Here is a 19,074-nt window from a genome sequence, read left to right on the forward strand (position 1 = left end):
GTCAAAACTTCATTTTTGTGTGTGTGATTTTTTTTTTGTGTCCAGATTTTTCACTTTTCAAAATATGGCAACCCGAACTTATACCAAGTCTGACCAATAGCAGGAAAGGGCCATTGTGCATTATCCATTTGGGGACTGATGGCGGATATGCAATTAGAGATGTTTGGAGAATTCCATCAAAAATGGAAATCCCTGCCGTTCGCATACCTGCCAGTAGCCTGAAAATGTTACAGAAGTAATTATTTACTGCACTGACGCTTCCCTTCCTTTGAAATATATTAAATAATGAAGGAATGTAAGTTTCAGCCACAGCAGATAGCAGGACGAATAGTACAGGGTTTAGTGGAAGCTGAACTGTAGCGGAACAGAACTGATTTTGACAAATGCCGAACAGGAGAGAAATCGCAGCCTCCTTACATCCCTAGCGGCAAGTCCCTGGTGTGTGTACCCTATGGAGTAGGGCATTCGCCTGTCCCTTTGTACCCCCCAGTCCCGTTCCAGTGCACCTTAAAGGCCACCTCTCCATCCCCTCCACCACCCCCGGCAGCAGCACTCACCTCAATTTTCTGGAAGCAGTTGGTGATCATGGCAATGAGCATGTTGAGGAGGACGACCACCATGACGATGGTGAAGACCCCATACAGCACCCTCCCCACCAGCTGAGCCATGAGGAACCGGGGCATGTCCACCACATCGTGGTCTTCCATCCCAAGCATGGTCCAGAAGAGGAACTGGAATGTCTCGTTGAAGCTGCAGGGGAGAAGGGATAGCAAGCTGAAACAGCTGGGGCAGGGGGAGGGTGACTCCTCCCTACAGCGTTGCTTGTTTACTGCATTTATATTGTGATAATAATTTTAAGGTCTTAGATATATAATAAATGTTCATAAATGTACCAACCAAGCACGTACATAGATCAGCACAGGAAGACTGACCTGAAACCAATTTGACTCCCAAACTGACCAAATGTTTTCTCTGCAGGGAGGGAGGGGCTCAGGGAGCCTTCCCATTTTCTCAGGAATTGAGTAATCACCATTTCAAAGGGTGACAGACTATCAGGAAAGGCAATCAGATAAGGCATTATCAGAAAACCTGCCAGACAGAAAAAACAACACTCAAATTTCTGTTGTAGACCACCTTTTCTGTGATGTAGGTATGATGTATCTGGGGGGTGGTCTTGGGCTACACCCGTTCTGGGATGTATGTATGATGTATGGAGGGGTGGTCTGGAGCTCCAGGGCAGATAATTTAAAATGTCTATATAAGGGTGGGCACACCTTTGTTCAGGGTCCTCCTCCTTTCCTGCGTGTGAGGGGAGCACCCTGTTGCAACAGATCAATAAAGATCAGGCTTACTAGCTGCTTTGCTTCTCAATATTCTCTGGCTGGCCTCTGTTATTTTCTCCTACCGATAGAGAACCTACAAAAGGACTCTATATGGGCTCTCGGGAACCCCATAAGGGAAAAGCAGCAGGTTTTTTCTTATAACATTCAGAAAACCTCTTTATTCAATATTTATTCAACGTGCATCCTGATCTACTTGCTCAAAGCTTATGCGGAAGTTTGATTATATCCAGTCTTTGCTAAGCGTTCCTTTTTACTTGTTGATTATGGCATGCTTATAGGAGAATGAGCATCTCGATTTGCTTGTGGGGTGTTTACATGTCTTCCTGTTAATCATTCATTCATCCCACATGATTCAGTGCATTCTGCTATCACATTCCAGACTGTGGATTTGTCGCACTAGAACAACAGAGCTCCTGAATTCATTTTAATTCTGCAAACCTAAAGTTCCAGCACACACTCAAATCCTTCTTGAAAAATACTAATAGCCTGGGGGGCACCCACAGGTGATTCACCAGTTGCCTCTAGCAAAGTTTTGTGATTTGCACATGGTAGTGGCACTGACATTTGATTCTGGATTTTCTCCTGAGACCAAAAAAAGAAGGACTGCAGCCAACCTTGTTTTTCGTACTACAGTCGTACTGTGGAAATCAAACGGAATCCATTCCGGAAGTCCATTTGACTTCCAAAACATTCGAAAACCAAACCGCGGCTTCCGATTGGCTGCAGGAATCTCCTGCAGCCAATCAGAAGCCACAGAAGCCCCATCGGATGTTCGGCTTCCAAAAATAGTTTGCAAACCGGAACAGTCACTTCCGGGTTTGCGGCGTTCGGGAGCCAAAACATTTGGGAACTAAGTTGTTTGACTTCCAAGGTGTGACTGTATATTGATTTCGTGTGAGCTGATTGTGCTTTCTGTAGAAAGTACAAGCAGGTTGGCGTACCTCCCCAGCTTTTCAGACTCTTGGTAGTGGACGTAGATGTTGTTCATCCCACACAAGAAAGCAGTCAAGATGATCATCATGATGAACATGAACCTGGAGAGGGGAAGAAGCACAAGGAACCCAAAAAGCTAATAAAAAGACCTAACACCATCTAAAACAAAGTCAAGAAGATAGAGTGGGTTTAAAATATGTATCTCGGGTGCCCATGGCCCAGGTGAAGAGGTGTGCCTTTAGCATATGATGGAAGCTATTCAATGAGGATACTAGACACACCTCCATGGGGAAGGAATTCCCTGGGGTAGAGTCTGCCCCAGATAAATCCCTCTCCCAGGCTGCCAAGCTTCTGAGGGCAGTGGAACTACCAAGAGTGGCCTCTCTGCCCATCTTAATGGTAGGGAAGGAGGTGTTCTTCCATATATTTGGGGTCATCTGAGTCATTCAGGACAACTATCTCATGACACAGACACAGGCTGCTGCCCCTTTCCTGCCAGCTGGGCTTGAGCTTGCTACTCTGGTCTCCTTGCCAAAACAGGTCTCTGCTTCAAACTAGTCATGTCCTATATCGGGACTGCATTCGGGGGCCAAGAGACTTGGGAGACATGGGATTCACTGAGAGGGAGAGAAGGCTCAGTGCACTGCAGAGCCAACAAGGATGATGGCAGGGAAAGAGCCTGATTCCCCCACCCCACCCCACCCAAAAACCTGATCATGTCGTCAATCATCTTGCCAATGGAGATCTGCAGGGTCCCCAAGGTTTCGTGGGCGGGCAAGATGTAAGCCAGGCGGGTGAAGCTCAACATGCTGGTCACGGCAAACAACACCTCAGCGATGAACTGGGGGTCTTCAGTGTGCCACTCCCGACGGTCTGGGTCACAAAAGGGAGGAAGGGTCAGAGAGAAGCAAGGGGCATCTGTGCTGGGTGTGTGGCGCACATTATGCAAGACAGCTTCTCCATGGGGCAAAGTTTATGTTGGTCACAGCCCTGTACCCATGTCTGAAGCCCTTACATTCCAAAGACTCTCTTCTGCAAGCTGGGACCCTCCAGACAATCTGAACTCCCATCAGCCCCAGTCCATTTATCATTATTATTATATTAAATAATTTTTATTCATTTTCAATTAACCAAATTACAATGCCAATTCAAATACAAATCAACCACACAGCCAATTATAAAATTTACGTGGCCCCTCGTGCGCTGGGCTTCAAGGTCCACTAATTCCCTTTAATTCTGCTTCCAAACTATTGCTCAGTCCAATTACAATCCAGTCTTGATAAAATCCCTTAGAAAAGACCCTGATGTTGGGAAAGATGGAGGGCACAAGGAGAAGGGGACGACAGAGGATGAGATGGTGGGACAGCGTTCTCGAAGCTACCAGCATGAGTTTGACCCAACTGCGGGAGGCAGTGGAAGACAGGAGTGCCTGGGGTGCTCTGGTCCATGGGGTCACCAAGGGTCGGACACAACTAAAGGACTAAACAACAACAACAAAGTAGTATTCTCAGGGGGTTGCCAAGTCATTAATAAAGCCAGTGGCTCCCACACACACACACATACCATCCTTTAGATCAAATGAAGTCTTCTTTCCGATTTAAATCTGTACAGCCTTGTAGCTTTTCAATTCAGTGGTTTTTGATCTTGTCCCATCATTACCAGCATGTGTCTGTACTTTAATCCTAATTAAATTCTTAATGAACAGAAGAACCACTGCTTCTTAATGGCGGCGTTGGAGGGTTACCAACAGGCAAAGTGCTTTTGCACTCAGCGCCTCCCTGCCTCCAGACCATGTCAGAGAGAAAGCCAGGTATTATCTATCTATCATCTATCTATCTATCTATCTTTCTATCTATCTATCTATCTATTTTCTATCGAACTCACAAGCCGATGCACCTATGGTGCCCAATGCAGAAGAAGGAACGAGATCCCAGCTTGTGGGAGGTGCTCACCTGCTTTTGTGTAGTAACGGCATTCTGCAGACTCCTTGTTATCCAGACAGAAAACACGGCCCTGGAAGAATATCAGGAGCCTGAGGACAAAGGAGGCCAGGTACATGCTGAGCATGACGATGTCCAGGAAGTTCCACCAGTCCAAGAGGTAGCTGCGGAAGCCCTCGATCCAAACCTCTTTGCACTCAAACCAGAAGAAACCTGGAGGAGGAAAGCACAGGGGATCAAAACCCACCACTGGCCACAGCTGGAGGAGGGGCAACCTTGGCTGGTCCTTGCCATGGCCCAGGGCTCTGGATCCCCATCCTTGGGGGAAGAGGCCATGGGTTCAGGGGACATCTTGGGCCGCGAGGAGGAGTGTGTGCCCTGGGAGCTAGTCTGTTGACATCTCGGGCTCCTCAGAAGTTCCAGCACCAGGTGGTCTGTGATGCCAGCCCCTCCCTGGCCTGAAGAGGTCACATTGCCTACCAAGTACTCCAGCTTAGAGACCATAGTGGAAACCCAGCCTCAACAGCTCCTAAAACAGGCTGTGTCTTTTTCAGAGGCTTTGCCCAACAAGGATGGCTGCTCAGAGGAACTGCAGTCCTCTTTGAGGCTCCACCTGGGTTGTTCAGCTGCTGAAGCAACATTCAAGCCTGCCTTGTCCAACTTCCAGCCTAGGCTCCCCTGAAAACTATCCAGAGGGCAACCTACCTTGCTTCTTTGCCTTTTTGGTTTTGACCTCTGCCTTGCCTGATATTGCTTATTTGGGATGAGACTCTGCTTGGTCTGACTTTGCCCTGCTGGAACCTGACCTGACTCTGTTTCTTGAACCTGGAAGTGGTCCTAGTGGTATGTGAACTGGTGTCCCTGACTTGGCCAGAACTCCATCACCCAGCTGGGACTACTGCCAGGGGCAGAACATCTGTCAACCTCTGATGCCTCTTCTCAATCTCTTTTTCTCCACTTAAGCTTACGCTCTTTGTCTCCGTTTGCCCATAACGCTAAGGTCACGGCTTCTTCAGACTAACAATGGTTTGTCTGAATGGGAATACCCAGCCCTGAATGTGGGAACCCAGCCCAATCCATGACTTGTTTCCTGGCAGCAAACCACAATGTGAAGTTATTTTTTGTTGGCCTATAAACCATAGCTTGTTAATCTGTGGCTTTTAAAATAATATTCATCAGCTGGTCTGTTCTGTGTGGCATACAGAAGGGATGTCCAACCGGTCGAAAGCGATCGACAGGTTGATCCCCGGGTGATAGTGGTCGATCGCAGGCTCATTTTCCTCCGTGGGGGGAGGGAGGCGCATATCCGGCCCTACCCCCTCGCTCTGTCCTTCATTCGCGCACGATTGCAAAAGCGGAAGATAAAGTTATCGCTGCGTGCTTTATTTTTTTGTGAGCGATTTATGGCCTAGCTCCTGCCCTCCAAAGCAAAATAACCTTGGCACCCCCCTACAAGTTTTTTATTCTAGGAGTAGATTGCAGTCTCTTGGGAGCTGGACGTCCGTGGCATACAGGAATTGGGTCTTTAGTGTGGTGACCTATCCTCTGCAACTTGAACCTGACACACATCAGGCAGGTGCCATTTCTATTGTTTTTTTTCAGTGCCTGCTGAATGCTTTCCTTTTACAAGAAGAAGGAGAGGAGGAGGAGGAGGAGGAGGAGGAGGAGGAGGAGGAGGAGTTTGGATTTGATATCCCACCTTTCACTACCCTAAGGAGTCTCAAAGCGGCTCACATTCTCCTTTCCCTTCCTGCCCCACAACAAACACTCTGTGAAGTGAGTGGGGCTGCAAGACTTCAGAGAAGTGTGACTGGCCCAAGGCCACCCAGCAGCTGCATGTGGAGGAGCGGAGACACGAACCCGGTTCACCAGATTACGAGTCTACCGCTTTTAACCACTACACCACACTGGCTCTTTTAAGCGGAGATCTTTACCCGGACAACACATAATAGCCCACACAGAGTGTGGGACTGAGGGATCCGGGTGTCAGGAGCTCATCCTACACTCGAGTAGGACCCTGGCAGATACACATGCCTAATGGTATGCTCCCTCCCTCCTGGTTGATTGTTCGGGAGCTTTATAAGCTTTCTTCAGCCCAAACATCACAGCGACTGATGCCAACAGACATCGGCACACTTAGGGATCTGTGGAGTCTTTGCAGCTTGCGTGACAGACCTCAGCAACTCAGCATTTCGGCTAATCTACTTTATTTACATATAAACACACACGGAGCTCTGCAACATGGCTCCCTCTCTCTCTAGCATCAGACAGCAAAGAGACAAAGGACAATAGTTCTACTTCATGGAACACAGTGACACAAACAGCCGGTCTCCATCACTTGCCACTCTGTGGAGTCAAAACATATACAGACATGTGATAGACATCAATCCCATGACTGTAATCATGGAGCAGGAATTCTAACACAGGGTTGCCCTCAAGGTGGTAGTGGAGAATTATCTTCTGCCCACATCCTTGCCCTCCCCTGCCTGTCTGCCCTGGGCCACAGACCTGCCACCCATATCATGTGCAGCGACGTTTCCCACATGTCCTGGTTCCGCCCCGAAAAGGTCTCGCTGTTGTGCTCCAGCACCAGGGACTCTGCCAGCAGGAAGACCAGAAACCAGACATATGAGGCTGAATGCAGAAGGAACTTGATCACGGGGATCTTCAGCATTTTGCCAAACTGAGGAGGAATGAGAAAACACACAGTGAGCTGCACACAGTGTTTTAAAGAGGGGGCACACACACCATGGTCGTACATCAGCACCCCCAAAACCTGATGCCCCTAGGTGTTTTGGGAATTGTAGTCTAAATTTTAATGTATTTTTCATTTTAATGTATTTTAATCTTTTGTTGGAAGCCGCCCAGATTGGCTGGGGAAACCCAGCCAGATGGGCGGGGTATAAATAATAAAGCTGATCTGTCTGTTGTGGAGGCCAAGAAAGGAGCCCGGCCACGAACCCCTCACCTTGGATTTGGGGGCCACGTAGTAGACGAGGCACAGGAACGGCATCCCCATGAAGATGGAACAGGAGACGAAGACCTTCCAGAGCGAGGTGCTGCCTCTCCAGCTCTGAAGGCTCCCACACCAGATGGACGACAGCACTTGCTGGCAGATGGGGTGGGCGACAAACTGCGGGAAGGGGAATTGTCAGATTGCATTTCTTAGTGCAGAAAGTATTGATCTGATGTGCAGAGATCTCTCCTATTCTAATTAATTCTTTTTTTAAAAAAAGTATTCAGTTTCCTTTTTCATTCATTACATACATCTCATATCCATGACATTTACTATGCATTCCTCCCTCCCTCCCTCCCCTCCTAGGCTCCCCCCAACTTCCGCTTCTGATTTGTTTCACCCACTTTGCTACCTCCTAAAAGAAAAATTACTAATAACATATTTATACAATAACGTCTAACCTAAAAACATAAAGATGAAAATAAGTACACAATATTTCTCTATCTTCTGCACATTTTCCAATACTTATGATGTGAATGTTTATTTAAATCCTGCCATCAAGTCTATAGACTTTCTTTGTTTCTGCAAATATAATATACCGTATTTTTTGCACCACAACACTCACTTTTTTCCTCCTAGAAAGCAAGGGGAAATGTCTGTGCGTGTTATGGAGCGAATGCCTACGGATGGCGGGGGGATCTGCTGCAGTCGTGAGCAGAGGATCCATGGTTCCCCTTCCTTCCCTCCTCCGTGGCTCGCTTTGAAACAGCAAAGCGGGAGAAGAGCCGCTGAGTGGGGAGGAGAGAGGGACAGAGAGCCTGCTTGCTTTAAAGGAGCAAAGCGGGAGAGGAGAGGAGCCGCTTACACGAGTGTAAGCGGCTCCTGTCCGGTTGGCTCCTTTAAAGCAAGCAGGCTCTCTATCCCTCTCTCCTCCCCACTCAGCTGGCTAAATAGCAGCAAAGTTTTTCAGCGAGCCGGGGAGGAGGGAGAGAAGCAGAGCCTGCTTGCTTCTCCTCTTATACCCCTCTTCTGCATTATTAACAGCATCCTTCTCCACCCACCCCACACGTGTTCCTTGTCCCTTGAGTGCTTTTCCTTCCCTCCCCACTTAAAACGTGGTTACAAAGCACGGATCCACATGGATCCTCAGGATTTCTGCACTGGGTCACCCCAAATTCACCATCAGATCACATAGCATGTCCATGGCTACAGCTTTCACCCAAAAAATCACGCACCCACTGTTGCCTGGGGCCGCAAGTGGTGCAAAAACGTGGTTACAAAGCATGGAGCCACATGGATCCTCAGGATTTTTGCATTGGGCTACCTCAAACTCACCGTCAGATCACATGTTTGTGGCCACAGCATAAACCACAAAAATCATACATCCACTGTTTCGTTTAGAATATTTTTTTTCTTGTTTTCCTCCTCTAAAAACTATGTGTGTGTTATGGTCGGGTGCGTGTTATAGAGCAAAAAATACGGTAAGTGGTTCCCATTCTTTTTCAAAGTCACTGTTGTCTTTTTCTCGTAGTCTGTCTGTCATTTTTGCCAGTTCTGCAGAACTGGTGTATTCTAATTAATTCAAGAGGGTTCTGGCAGCTTCTCTGTGTGAAAGAAACAAGTAGAAGGTGCATCGTGTTTGGGTTATTCCTTCAGAGAAGCTGAGTACAGCTGGCTTAAACTGGTTCTCTTATCTCTTCTGTTAAGGTGATGCTGGCTATAAAAGTAAGGCCAGAAGGAGCCTGGGTTTCACTTTCTCTTTCTACATCTTTTCCTTCTGGTGTGCTATTCTGTACACAATATGCTTAGTGTTAAATTTTAGTGTTTTATTATAAGTTATCGTAAGTTTAAGTTAAGTCCGCTGCAACTGGATTTCTTATGGCCAGTGCCAATCCTGAATGTATTGAATTTGGGACCATTATGCCCATCTGCCTTCAGTAGCAGCAAAGCTCTGCTGGATGAAATACAATTGCCTCTGGTCTATTGGGGGGATCCTGCAACGTGTTTTAAGTTTTTACTCTGCTAACTATACATTGGAGTTCTGCTCTGGATCAATATTGAGTAGAGTTCATGACAGAAATAAGATGAAAAGTGTGGAGTTTGGAACTGACAGGGTTAAAACTCCGTGGTGTCCTGAATCTGGGAGGAGGAGCTTGTCGCAGAGAAGTGAGTCACAGCGTGTGTCTGCTTTCAGACTTGCTTTCGATTTTGACTGAGACGCAGCTCAGCTCAGAGGCTGCGTGTGTGCTTTTTGGAGCACGGAAGAAAATGCAAGAAAGCTCCGATGGAGAAAGACTGATTTATGGCTTGTAAATAAACGCTTCTAGAGATAAGAACCGAACTGTCTCTGGACTTGATTTATCCCTCATCTCACACGGACACAGGACCGCTGCTACTCTGCTCTCCTGCCAGGTCAGCTCCCAAGCAGAGCCACGCAAGGGGAAGCGTGACTGGACGCAGGGATTTTTTTACGCAAAAAAAGATCTCTCCTGGTTCAAAGCCAAGGGCAGGCAACCTAAGGCCCGGGGGCTGGATGTGGCCCAATCGCCTTCTAAATCTGGCCCATGGATGGTCCGGGAATCAGCGTGTTTTTACACGAGTAGAAGGTGTCCTTTTATTTAAAATGCATCTCTGGGTTATTTGTGGGACATAGGAATTTGTTCATTAATTTCCCCCCCCAAAAAATATAGTCCAGCCCACCACAAGGTCTGAGGGATGCCCACGGATGAAAAAGGTTGCTGACCTGCTCAAAAAGCAAAGGCCTGCCTGGTGGTCTCAGGACTACCTTCCCCCACTGCTGTTTAGGGTCTCATTAAGAATGGCTCTGAAAAACCCTTAATGGTTTACAGGGGTACCTCAGCTTAAGAACAGCCCTGTTTACGAACGATTCGGTTTATGAACTCCACAAAACCGGAAGTAGGGTCCCGGTTTGCGAATTTTACCTCGGTCTAAGAACGAAAACCGAACGGTGGAAGGGCAGCGGGAGGCCTCATTAGGGAAAGCACACCTCGGTTTAAGAACGGTTTCGGTTTAAGAACAGACTTCCAGAATGGATTAAGTTCGTAAACTGAAATATACTCAGAGTCGCAAAGTGATTTCATGCTCTTTATTCAGCTCATAGTGCTGAGGAGGAATGAATGAAAGTCCCCTCAAAGCATCTGCTTTATATACATTATTTACACAATGGGCTGCACATGATTGGCTAATTCCGGAATTCTACTGTAAGCCAATCAGGTTGTGGATTCACTTCTATCTGGAGCATGATTGGGTGGTTCCTGCCAACCAATCATACTGCTGCATTGTTCTAGGACCAATCAGACTGCTGCATTCTGAATCCTATTGTTCTAGGACCAATCAGACTGCTGCATTCTGAATCCTATTGTTCTAGGACCAATCAGACTGCTGCATTCTGAATCCTATTGTTCTAGGACCAACCAGACTGCTGCAGTTTGGATCCTATTCAACTCAGTACATAACATAAACCTAGGTACCACTGTATATGGCCTGTATAAGCGTGAGATGGACACAACACAAGAGGCAGGATGGACTTTTGAACAAGGTTGTTGGTTTATGAAGGCAAGACAGACAGATATACTGGGGTCTTAAAGGTACTTGGGGCAGTTTCTGAAGACTTCTCCACTGTGGCCAACCAGATGAAGCTAGGAAACCATGAGAAGATTACAAGCAACAGCTCTCTCAAACCTGATTCCGCACATTTCGGCAACCCCTCCTGGATCAGGTCGATGGCCCATCCAGTCCAGCATCCTGTTCTCACAGTGGCCAAACAAAGGGTGCCCCCAAAGGGAAGTCCACAACCAGAACGCAAGTGCCATGGCATCTTTGACAATGGGAAATGCTGCTGGCCATTGTGGCTGGCAGTATGTGAGACCCCCCTGCCCACTGCAAGACCTTCCTTCCACCAGCAGCAGGCTTTGGTAATATGGTGCCCTGAGGACAAAATTCGGCACCCTCCCCCCTCTCCATTCTGCGCATACTCTCAAGCGTGCTACATCATAGTTTTGTACCCCCTTGGCTCGGCGCCCTGTGCAGGAGAACGGCCCACACGGCCTTAAATCCGGCACTGCTCCCATCTGCCCCTGGACCATGTTGCTCTGACAAGCTCACCCGTTTCTGGTTGTAGTTGACAGCCAGGCGAAGTCTCGCCAAGTTGGGGATGCCCTCCTCAAAGGCCTGGTCATCGAGGTCCTCCTCTTCTTCGTCATTCGAGGAATCCGTCACATCATTCAAGACGGCCGTCACCTCGCTCTGGTTGCGGCACATTCCCAGCAGCTCAAAGGCAAACTCCTGGCACAGCTGCTCCAGGGCCAGGTACTCGGGCTGGATGGGAGGACAAGGACAAGGCAGGGTCAAGGAAGGAAGGAAGGGTCTGGCTCCGACTCGGAAGGGCAGCACAAGGGCCCAGTCCAATTCTGAAGAGAACGGCTTTTCTGTGTGCAGAATCTGAATTGCCCAGATGCATAGCGTGGTCTACATGAACTCCCCACCCCAACTCCATCCTCTAAAAAGAATTAGGCTTGTGTTGTGAATATTGTAGAATTAAAAAGCAACATCAATGTTAGGGCTGAGGAACAACCGGTGGCCTTCCAGATGTTGTTGGACTCCCAGCCCACATGGCCAATGTTCAGGGGTGATGGGAGTTGTGGTCCACCAGTACCTGGAGGGCCGTAGATGTTCCCCACCTTGACCTAATGTCAGGCTTCAGGAAATCAGATCCCTCCCTCGATGGCAGTAAATAAGCAGATCAAATGAAAAGAGCATTCTTCCCAATTTATTTAATAATCACAGCAAGTGACAAAGGAAGGCATATCTCTCTAGAAATGGCGTGGCTCCCAGTAGAGGCTCACCCCCTCTGTCCGCATTAATCTACATCACAGATTACATTGGGTAATCTGAGATTGTTGCCGCTATGCTCTCTGTTCTATCACTCTCAAAGCCCGTCTAGTCGTGGGAGAAGAGGGGTCAGGAATGTCATGCAAGGACACTGAATCTGCCAGCTGTCTCTCTCTCCTGGTGTTTCCTCTTCCAGCTGTTCCTCACCCAGTATTTCCCAGCTTTCCCCCTCTGGACTATGCCCTTCTGCAAACCGCTGTTCTAAATCAATACTGTCCTCCTGCCTTGGGAAGGTTTGGGGGGGGGGGCTCCTCCTCAGTCCAGTCCCTGACACCTACACGGTGGGTACGGCCAGAGACAGACCTTGAATTCGGGCTCCTTCTTGGAGAGGCGCTTGAGCTCTCGGCTGAGCTTGAAGGCCGTCAACATGGCGTCTTCGCTGGCGATGGAGAGGTGCGCCCGGCTGGCGATGCCCTTGTAAGTGTTGATGCGAGAAAGCGAGAACTTGAGCAGGTCAAACTTGCGGCCGTTGGAGCACTCCAGGCAGGAGCACGAGACCTTGTGTGGCCCCGGGATGGCGTGGCCCTTCTTCATGAGCATGTCCACGATTTCGTAGAGGTCCTTCTCGCAAGCCAAGGTGAGGGGCGTCACGCCCGGGGCAAAGCGGGAGTTGTCGATGGAGTTGTCAAACAAGGCCGAGGAGAAGGACTTGATGTCCATCTTGCGGCCTTTCTCCTGGTCCAGGCGGTCCAGCAGCAGCTTGACCACGGTGGGCTGGTTGGTATCCACGGCAACCAGCAAGGCCTCGTGGATCTGACGGAAGTCAAACTTGACAATGCGCAGCAGCGTCTTGGTGATCTCCTCGCCGCCCGTGCGGATGGCCAGGTTGAGAGCCTCTCGCCACGCCCGGTCCTCGGCCTCATCCAGCTGCCTCAGGATCCCGTCGCTCACCTGCAGCAGCTGCTGGACCTTCATCAGCTGCCCGTCTTGGATGGCGTTGAGGAGGCCTTCCGGGAACTTCAACTTTTTGTTCACGATTTCTTTCCAATCGGGTTGCTAAGGGGGTGGATGGAAAGACAACAAGGGTCAATCTCTTTTTTCCCATTTATTTATTTATACTTTTCAAGTTTATACATTTCACTAATTTTATACACTAATTTTACAATCATTTTGACATTTCAAAACTTAACTTCCTTCACCCTCTTTCTGCGGTTTCTTAAATCTATTTTTAATATCTTCTGCCTATCCAAATTAACTTAATTTGCTCATTTATTTCATCTTCTTTAAATATATAGGATATGTGAATTCTCTAATGTTATTTATTCCTTCAACCAACAAAGACAGGGAAAAACCTCCTCTTTCTTTTGCATCTATCAATATTATATTTTTTTATTCCCGGTTTTTCCCCTTGCCAAATATATTAAGAAATATCTGTTTGCCATGCATTGAAACAATCTGTCTTGCCAATCACCGGAATTGATTGAAACAAAAATAACATTCTTGGTAATACAGTCATCTTTATAGTCAACACTCTACCTAACAGTGAAAGATTTTTAGCTCAAGACTACCACCCCCCAATACATCATACATACATCACTGAAGAGGCAGTCTACAGCACAAAACCTGTCTGCCAGGTTACCTGAGAATGATCACTGATTGCATTATTTGGGCAGTCTGGTGATTCCTTTGTGATGATAAATACTCAGTTCCTGAATCCAGGTCACAGGCTCAGATACGCCCTTTATGAGCACAGAGACAGTTGGGAGGGTTTCCCATTTCCTTTGTCCTTGCAGAGAAACATTTGAACTCAATTTGGGAGAGACAAAATGGTTTCAGGACTTTTCCTGTACTGATTCAGACATGTGGTTTATGTAATTGTGTATGTGTTTGCCTGGTACATTTATGTTATATCTTAAACCTTATACTTCTCATAACTCTGGGAAGGAGCAGGTCTGGAAGCAGAGGGGCTGAGGGATGAAGGCAGGAGCAGGGGGCTGGGTGAGGGGTGTCCTCACCCAGGGAACAAGGAAAAGAGGAGGTGGTCTAGCCCATGCTGCACTCTTAGAACTCCAGAAGTAGCCCATGGAAGGCCAGAGGGGACAAAGGCACGCACTTGGCAGGAGCTGTTCTATTCAAACTCCCCCTGGGCAAAGCAACTCTGTTATCGTATTGGCCTGAATATAAGCCACACTTTTTCCCCAAATTCCCATTGTGCAGCTTATATTCGGCACCCTATAATATTGCTGCTGAAACAGGTGCCACAAGGGCCTTCGGAGGTGCGGGACGGCACCCATCTCGACTGCATCTCCCAAGCCCCCCCCCCCCTCCCCAAGCCACTGTAAGGAAGGGGGGGAGGCCGCCAGCGAAGCACCCCCAGGAAGCAGCCTGGGAGCATGGAGCAATGGTGTGCAGCCTGCCTGCCACTCCCAAGCCTCCCGCAGCGCTGGCTTGGGGAGGTAGTAGTGTTGGGAGGCGGGCTGCAAGAAGACCAAACCTCTCCATTCCTAAGGAAATCAGCCCTGAGGTCTCACTGGAAGGACAGATCGTGAAGCTGAGGCTCCAGTACTTTGGCCAGCTCATGAGAAGAGAAGACTCCCTGGAAAAGACCCTGGTTGTTATGTACTGAGTTGAATAGGATCCAAACTGCAGCAGTCTGATTGGTCCTAGAACAATAGGATCCAAAAGGCAGCAGTCTGATTGGTCCTAGAACAATAGGATTCAGAATGCAGCAGTCTGATTGGTCCTAGAACAATGCAGCAGTATGATTGGGTGGCAGGAACCACCCAATCATACTCCAGATAGAAGTGAATCCACAACCTGATTGGCTTACAGTAGAATTCCGGAATTAGCCAATCATGTGCAGCCCATTCTGTAAATAATGTATATAAAGCAGGTACTTTGAGGGGACATTCATTCATCCATTCCTCCTCACCACTATGAGCTGAATAAAGAGCATGAAATCACTTTGCGACTCTGAGTATATTTCACTGATGTTGGGAAAGATGGAGGGCGCAAGGAGAAGGGGACGACAGAGGACAAGATGGTGGGACAGTGTTCTCGAAGCTACCAGCATGAGTTTGACCAAACTGCGGGAGGCAGTGGAAGACAAGAGTGCCTGGCGTGCTCTGGTCCAGGGGGTCACGAAGAGTCGGACACGACTAAACGACTAAACAACAACAACAAAACTGCCTTGGCTGATATAGAAAGGTAGCATACAATTTAAAAGTGAAATGAAAAAACATAACACGGCTCTCAGAAGGGACGGAAGCGTGGGGAATTGGGTGGAGAGCCGAGCAGATGGTTGGAGATTTCACAGCGAGGGGAACTGATGCTGACATCTGGATCTTGAGTCAGACCTTTTCGGCACTTAGATGGCACTTAGAACAAACCTTTTCTGGACAGATGTCCAGCCTGCCAGCTAGGTGTTATCGGCACCCGGTTGGCAAAAGCTGCATTAGGGGGCCGTGTTTATTTGCTGCAATTGCTCGCATCACAAAAGGCGATGGAAAGAACCAACCCGGCCCAGGTGGTTTCCCTGCCTCCCCAGAGCCCCAACTCATTACCTCTTCTGTAATTAAGTCCCTCGCTTTCCAAGTGCCATTTCCACTTCCCCTCTTGGCTGCGCCCGATTGAATTCGCAAGCAGTTGCCTTGGCACAGGAGGGCCAAATGGATTTGAAAATGAGTCCCTGGGGAAGCTGCTTGTTGAGGAAGAAGGCGGGGGGGGGGGGGGGCTTGCTGACAGCCACTCAGAAAAGGCCCAGGTAACAAAGCTAAGAAGGCTGCATCTGGAGTGGAGCACCTCCCTTGCTATCCGAAGAGGCCTGCAGGGTGCCCAAGAGGCATTATCCGGGTGAGGGATACCAAACGATACAGAAGGTTGCCACATCAGGGTTTGCATTGCTGCCGGCCATTTAGCACCCGAGAGTAAATGGCAGTGCAATGGAGAGGGAGCCTTCGTGCAGGATGGCTAAAAAGCGAGGCTGCAGGACCTCTGTGACTCTTTTTTAAAATATATATATATATATATAGAATGATTTTATACTACAAAAAATAATACAACCATACTACCACAAAATACAATTGAGAAATAAAAATTACGTACATCAATACTTTGTTATTTATTTACTGTCTTATTTCCTCCCAAACATCCCATACAAAACACACACACACACACACACACACACACACACACACAAAATAATGATAATAATGAAAATAAATATTCCCCCCCCCTTTTATCTTGCAAAATCTTTTCAATTTTGACTTCCTATCAAGTCCCATCGCATATGTTTCATCTTATAACTGAATGTGGATAACAATTAAGGATTTATTGTTTTCTGAATATACTGGAAATTTTATATAGAAATTTTATTGTTTTGTGCACATTCAAAGGACCTCTGTGACTCTCCCCCAGAGCCCAAGGGCAGGAGAAGCTGGGCTTTGAAGCAGGAGCTAGGATGCAGGAGCAGGGGAGACAGGCAAGGGAGCAACTAATTTTTGCTACAGAAACAACTGTGAGAATAATTCATTGGATTGGCACCAAGGTCTGCAGTAGCTGCAGTCCAGCAACTACTGGACAAGTAGTTCAGACAATCTTAGTAGAGAAGCTGACAGCAAGGAAGCATACATGTCTGTATGTACACACATGAAAAGTGTTGGGGAGCCCCCCTCCCCGCTCTGCACTCACCGTGATTCCATCGAACTCCAGTGCCATCTTGCCCAGGGCAGCTCCTTACAGGTGTGTCTGGCAAGGGATGCTCCAGGTCCTTCTCCTTCCAGCAGAACGAAACCGGGGAAGGCCTGGCCGAAAAGAAGGTGTCCTGCTTCTCCTCCAGACTTTCCTCTCCAGCCCTCTGCCTGTGCGGATCTCTTGTTTTTCCCTGGCAGGGGCAGGAGCAAGCAGGAGGAGCACAGTGGGGCCCACCTGCCCACCCCCCAGGGGACTGGGTTGCCACATGAACGCCATGGGCAGCCTCCAGCAAGGCCTCACCCTGCTCCCCCAGGAGCCTGGGCTGTTTGTCACCGCAGCCGGTTCCTGCTCTCAGCTCCCTCCTCCCTCCCTGCCTCTCTCCCTTTGCACATCTGCCCTGATAGCCCCCAGCCCCCTCCGTCTCTCTTTCCTGCCTCAGGCCAACATGGAAGGCAATTGGGGTGGCAGAAAGGGGGGCGGCTGGGGAATGGAGCCTTGAATGGATGGCGCAATTCTCTCCTTTCGTGAGTTCCTTTCCAGGTAATTCACTGGGTGGGTTGAAGTCAATTCAGCTTCTGTTCAGTTCCCCCCGCCCCGCCCCGCCCCCCGGTCATTTGGGGCTTGCTTTATTAAAGAGAGGGGCGCAGGTGGCGCTGTGGGTTAAACCACAGAACCCAGGACTTGCCAATCTGAAGGTCGGTGGTTCAAATCCCCGCGACGGGGTGAGCTCCTGTTGCTCGGTCCCAACCTAGCAGTTTAAAAGCATGTCAAAGTGCAAGTAGATAAATAGGTACCACTCTGGCGGGAAGGTAACCGGCGTTTCAGTGCGCTGCTCTGGTTCGCCAGAAGCGGCTTAGTCATGCTGGCCACATGACCCGGAAATACTGTTTGCAGACAAATGTCGGCTCCCTTGGCCAGTAAAGCGAGATGAGTGCCGCAACCCCAGAGTCGGCCACGACTGGACCTAATGGTCAGGGGTCCCTTTACCTTTATTAAAGAGAAGAGTGTGTGCTTCATCAAGGAAAGGTTTTCTCCCTCTCTCATAATACTAGAGCCCAGCGGGGCCACCCAATGAAACTGAATGCTGGAAGATTCAGAGGGAAGAACCTCACACAGTGCGCAATGGAACTTTGAAACTCACTCCAGCTGGAAGCAGCGCCAGCCTCCAATGTGGTAATAGCTTCCAGCACCATTGCTAGTGTTACAAGAATTCTAAGTTCTCAAATATAAAATAAATGTTCATAAATGTACAAGGCAATCACATACATAAGTATATAAACCATGCGTCTGAAATAGTACAGGAGAGCAGTCCTGAAGCCATTTTGACCCTCCCAAATTGACCAAATTTCTCTGGAAATATTTCTGGAAGGAAATGGATAGCCTCCCCATTGTCTTTTGCTTACCTGTCTGAAGGGCGTATGTGTGTATGAACAGGGGGAGCCTGTGACCCGGTTTCAGGAATTAAAGTATTTGCCATCACAAAAGAATGGCCAGGCTGCCCAGGTAAAGCAATCAGTGACCAATATCAGGTATCCTGGCAGACAGGATTTCTGCTGTAGACCGCCTCCTTCTGTGATGTGTGTATGTTTTAGGCGGTGGTCTTGGGCTACAGGATGGGCAATTTCAAAAGTCCATATAAGGGCTTGCGCACCATTGTTCTGGGTTCCTCCTCCCTCCTGCGTGGGGGTGGGGGTGTGAGCTCCCTGTTGCAAGAGTTAATAAAGATCAGGCTTACTAGCTGCCTTGCTTCTCAATATACCGTATATACTCGAGTATAAGCTGACCCAAATATAAGCCGAGGCACCTAATTTTAGCACAAAAAAACTGGGAAAACTTATTGACCCGAGTATAAGCTGGTTTACCACACCACAAACCTGGTGGTGGCGGCAGCAGTGGAGGAGGAAGAACAAGCAGCCCGCCGCCGCCGCCTGCCTTACTCAAGTATAAGCTGAGGGGGGCTTTTTCAGCATAAAAAATATGCTGAAGAAGTCGGCTTATACTCGAGTATATACGGTACTCAATAAACTCTGGTTGGTGTTTTCTCCTACCGATAGGGAACCCACTTAAGGACTCCATACGGGCTCTTGGATACACCACAAGGGAAAAGGAACAGGTTTTTTCTATATCAGCTAGGTTCAATCGCTACTGCCTGAGGCTGCCGTGCCTCTGAATAACACTTGCTGGGAGACAGCGTGTTTGCAGGCTTCCCACGCAGGAGCAGGGTCCAAGTGCCCCCAGCCCAACAGCACATGGCCATTGATGCAGGCAGCATACAACAGGAGTGATCTGCTGCCGCAACAGCAGAATATCATTCAAAACATTAACCAAGGAGAACAGCCAAAGTGCCATTCAGCATTTT

At 48.4% G+C, this 19,074-nt stretch overlaps 1 protein-coding gene across 2 annotated transcripts in view; it reads right to left on the reverse strand.

Annotated features, from left to right (window-relative positions):
- LOC310760690 (short transient receptor potential channel 2-like) overlaps positions 1–18,661 on the reverse strand; it is a 25,513-nt gene extending 6,852 nt beyond the window's left edge. Inside the window, exons 1-9 of one of the 2 annotated variants that reach the window (XM_083609669.1) lie at positions 17,703–18,661; positions 12,387–13,079; positions 11,298–11,510; positions 7,185–7,349; positions 6,725–6,899; positions 4,229–4,429; positions 2,987–3,149; positions 2,285–2,377; positions 558–750 (exon numbers count right to left, since the gene is read on the reverse strand). In XM_083609669.1, coding sequence (XP_083465795.1) covers positions 558–750; positions 2,285–2,377; positions 2,987–3,149; positions 4,229–4,429; positions 6,725–6,899; positions 7,185–7,349; positions 11,298–11,510; positions 12,387–13,079; positions 17,703–17,759 — 1,953 coding nt within the window. In that variant the 5' untranslated portion in view covers positions 17,760–18,661. Of the gene's footprint in view, positions 1–557; positions 751–2,284; positions 2,378–2,986; positions 3,150–4,228; positions 4,430–6,724; positions 6,900–7,184; positions 7,350–11,297; positions 11,511–12,386; positions 13,080–16,712; positions 17,451–17,702 lie in introns of those variants that run through there. The other variant, XM_083609670.1, reaches the window with a different exon arrangement.
- Positions 18,662–19,074: the final 413 nt, after the last annotated feature.

The sequence above is a fragment of the Podarcis filfolensis genome (assembly GCF_964270895.1).
Source record: "Podarcis filfolensis genome assembly, chromosome: 4".
Taxonomy (NCBI): domain Eukaryota; kingdom Metazoa; phylum Chordata; class Lepidosauria; order Squamata; family Lacertidae; genus Podarcis; species Podarcis filfolensis.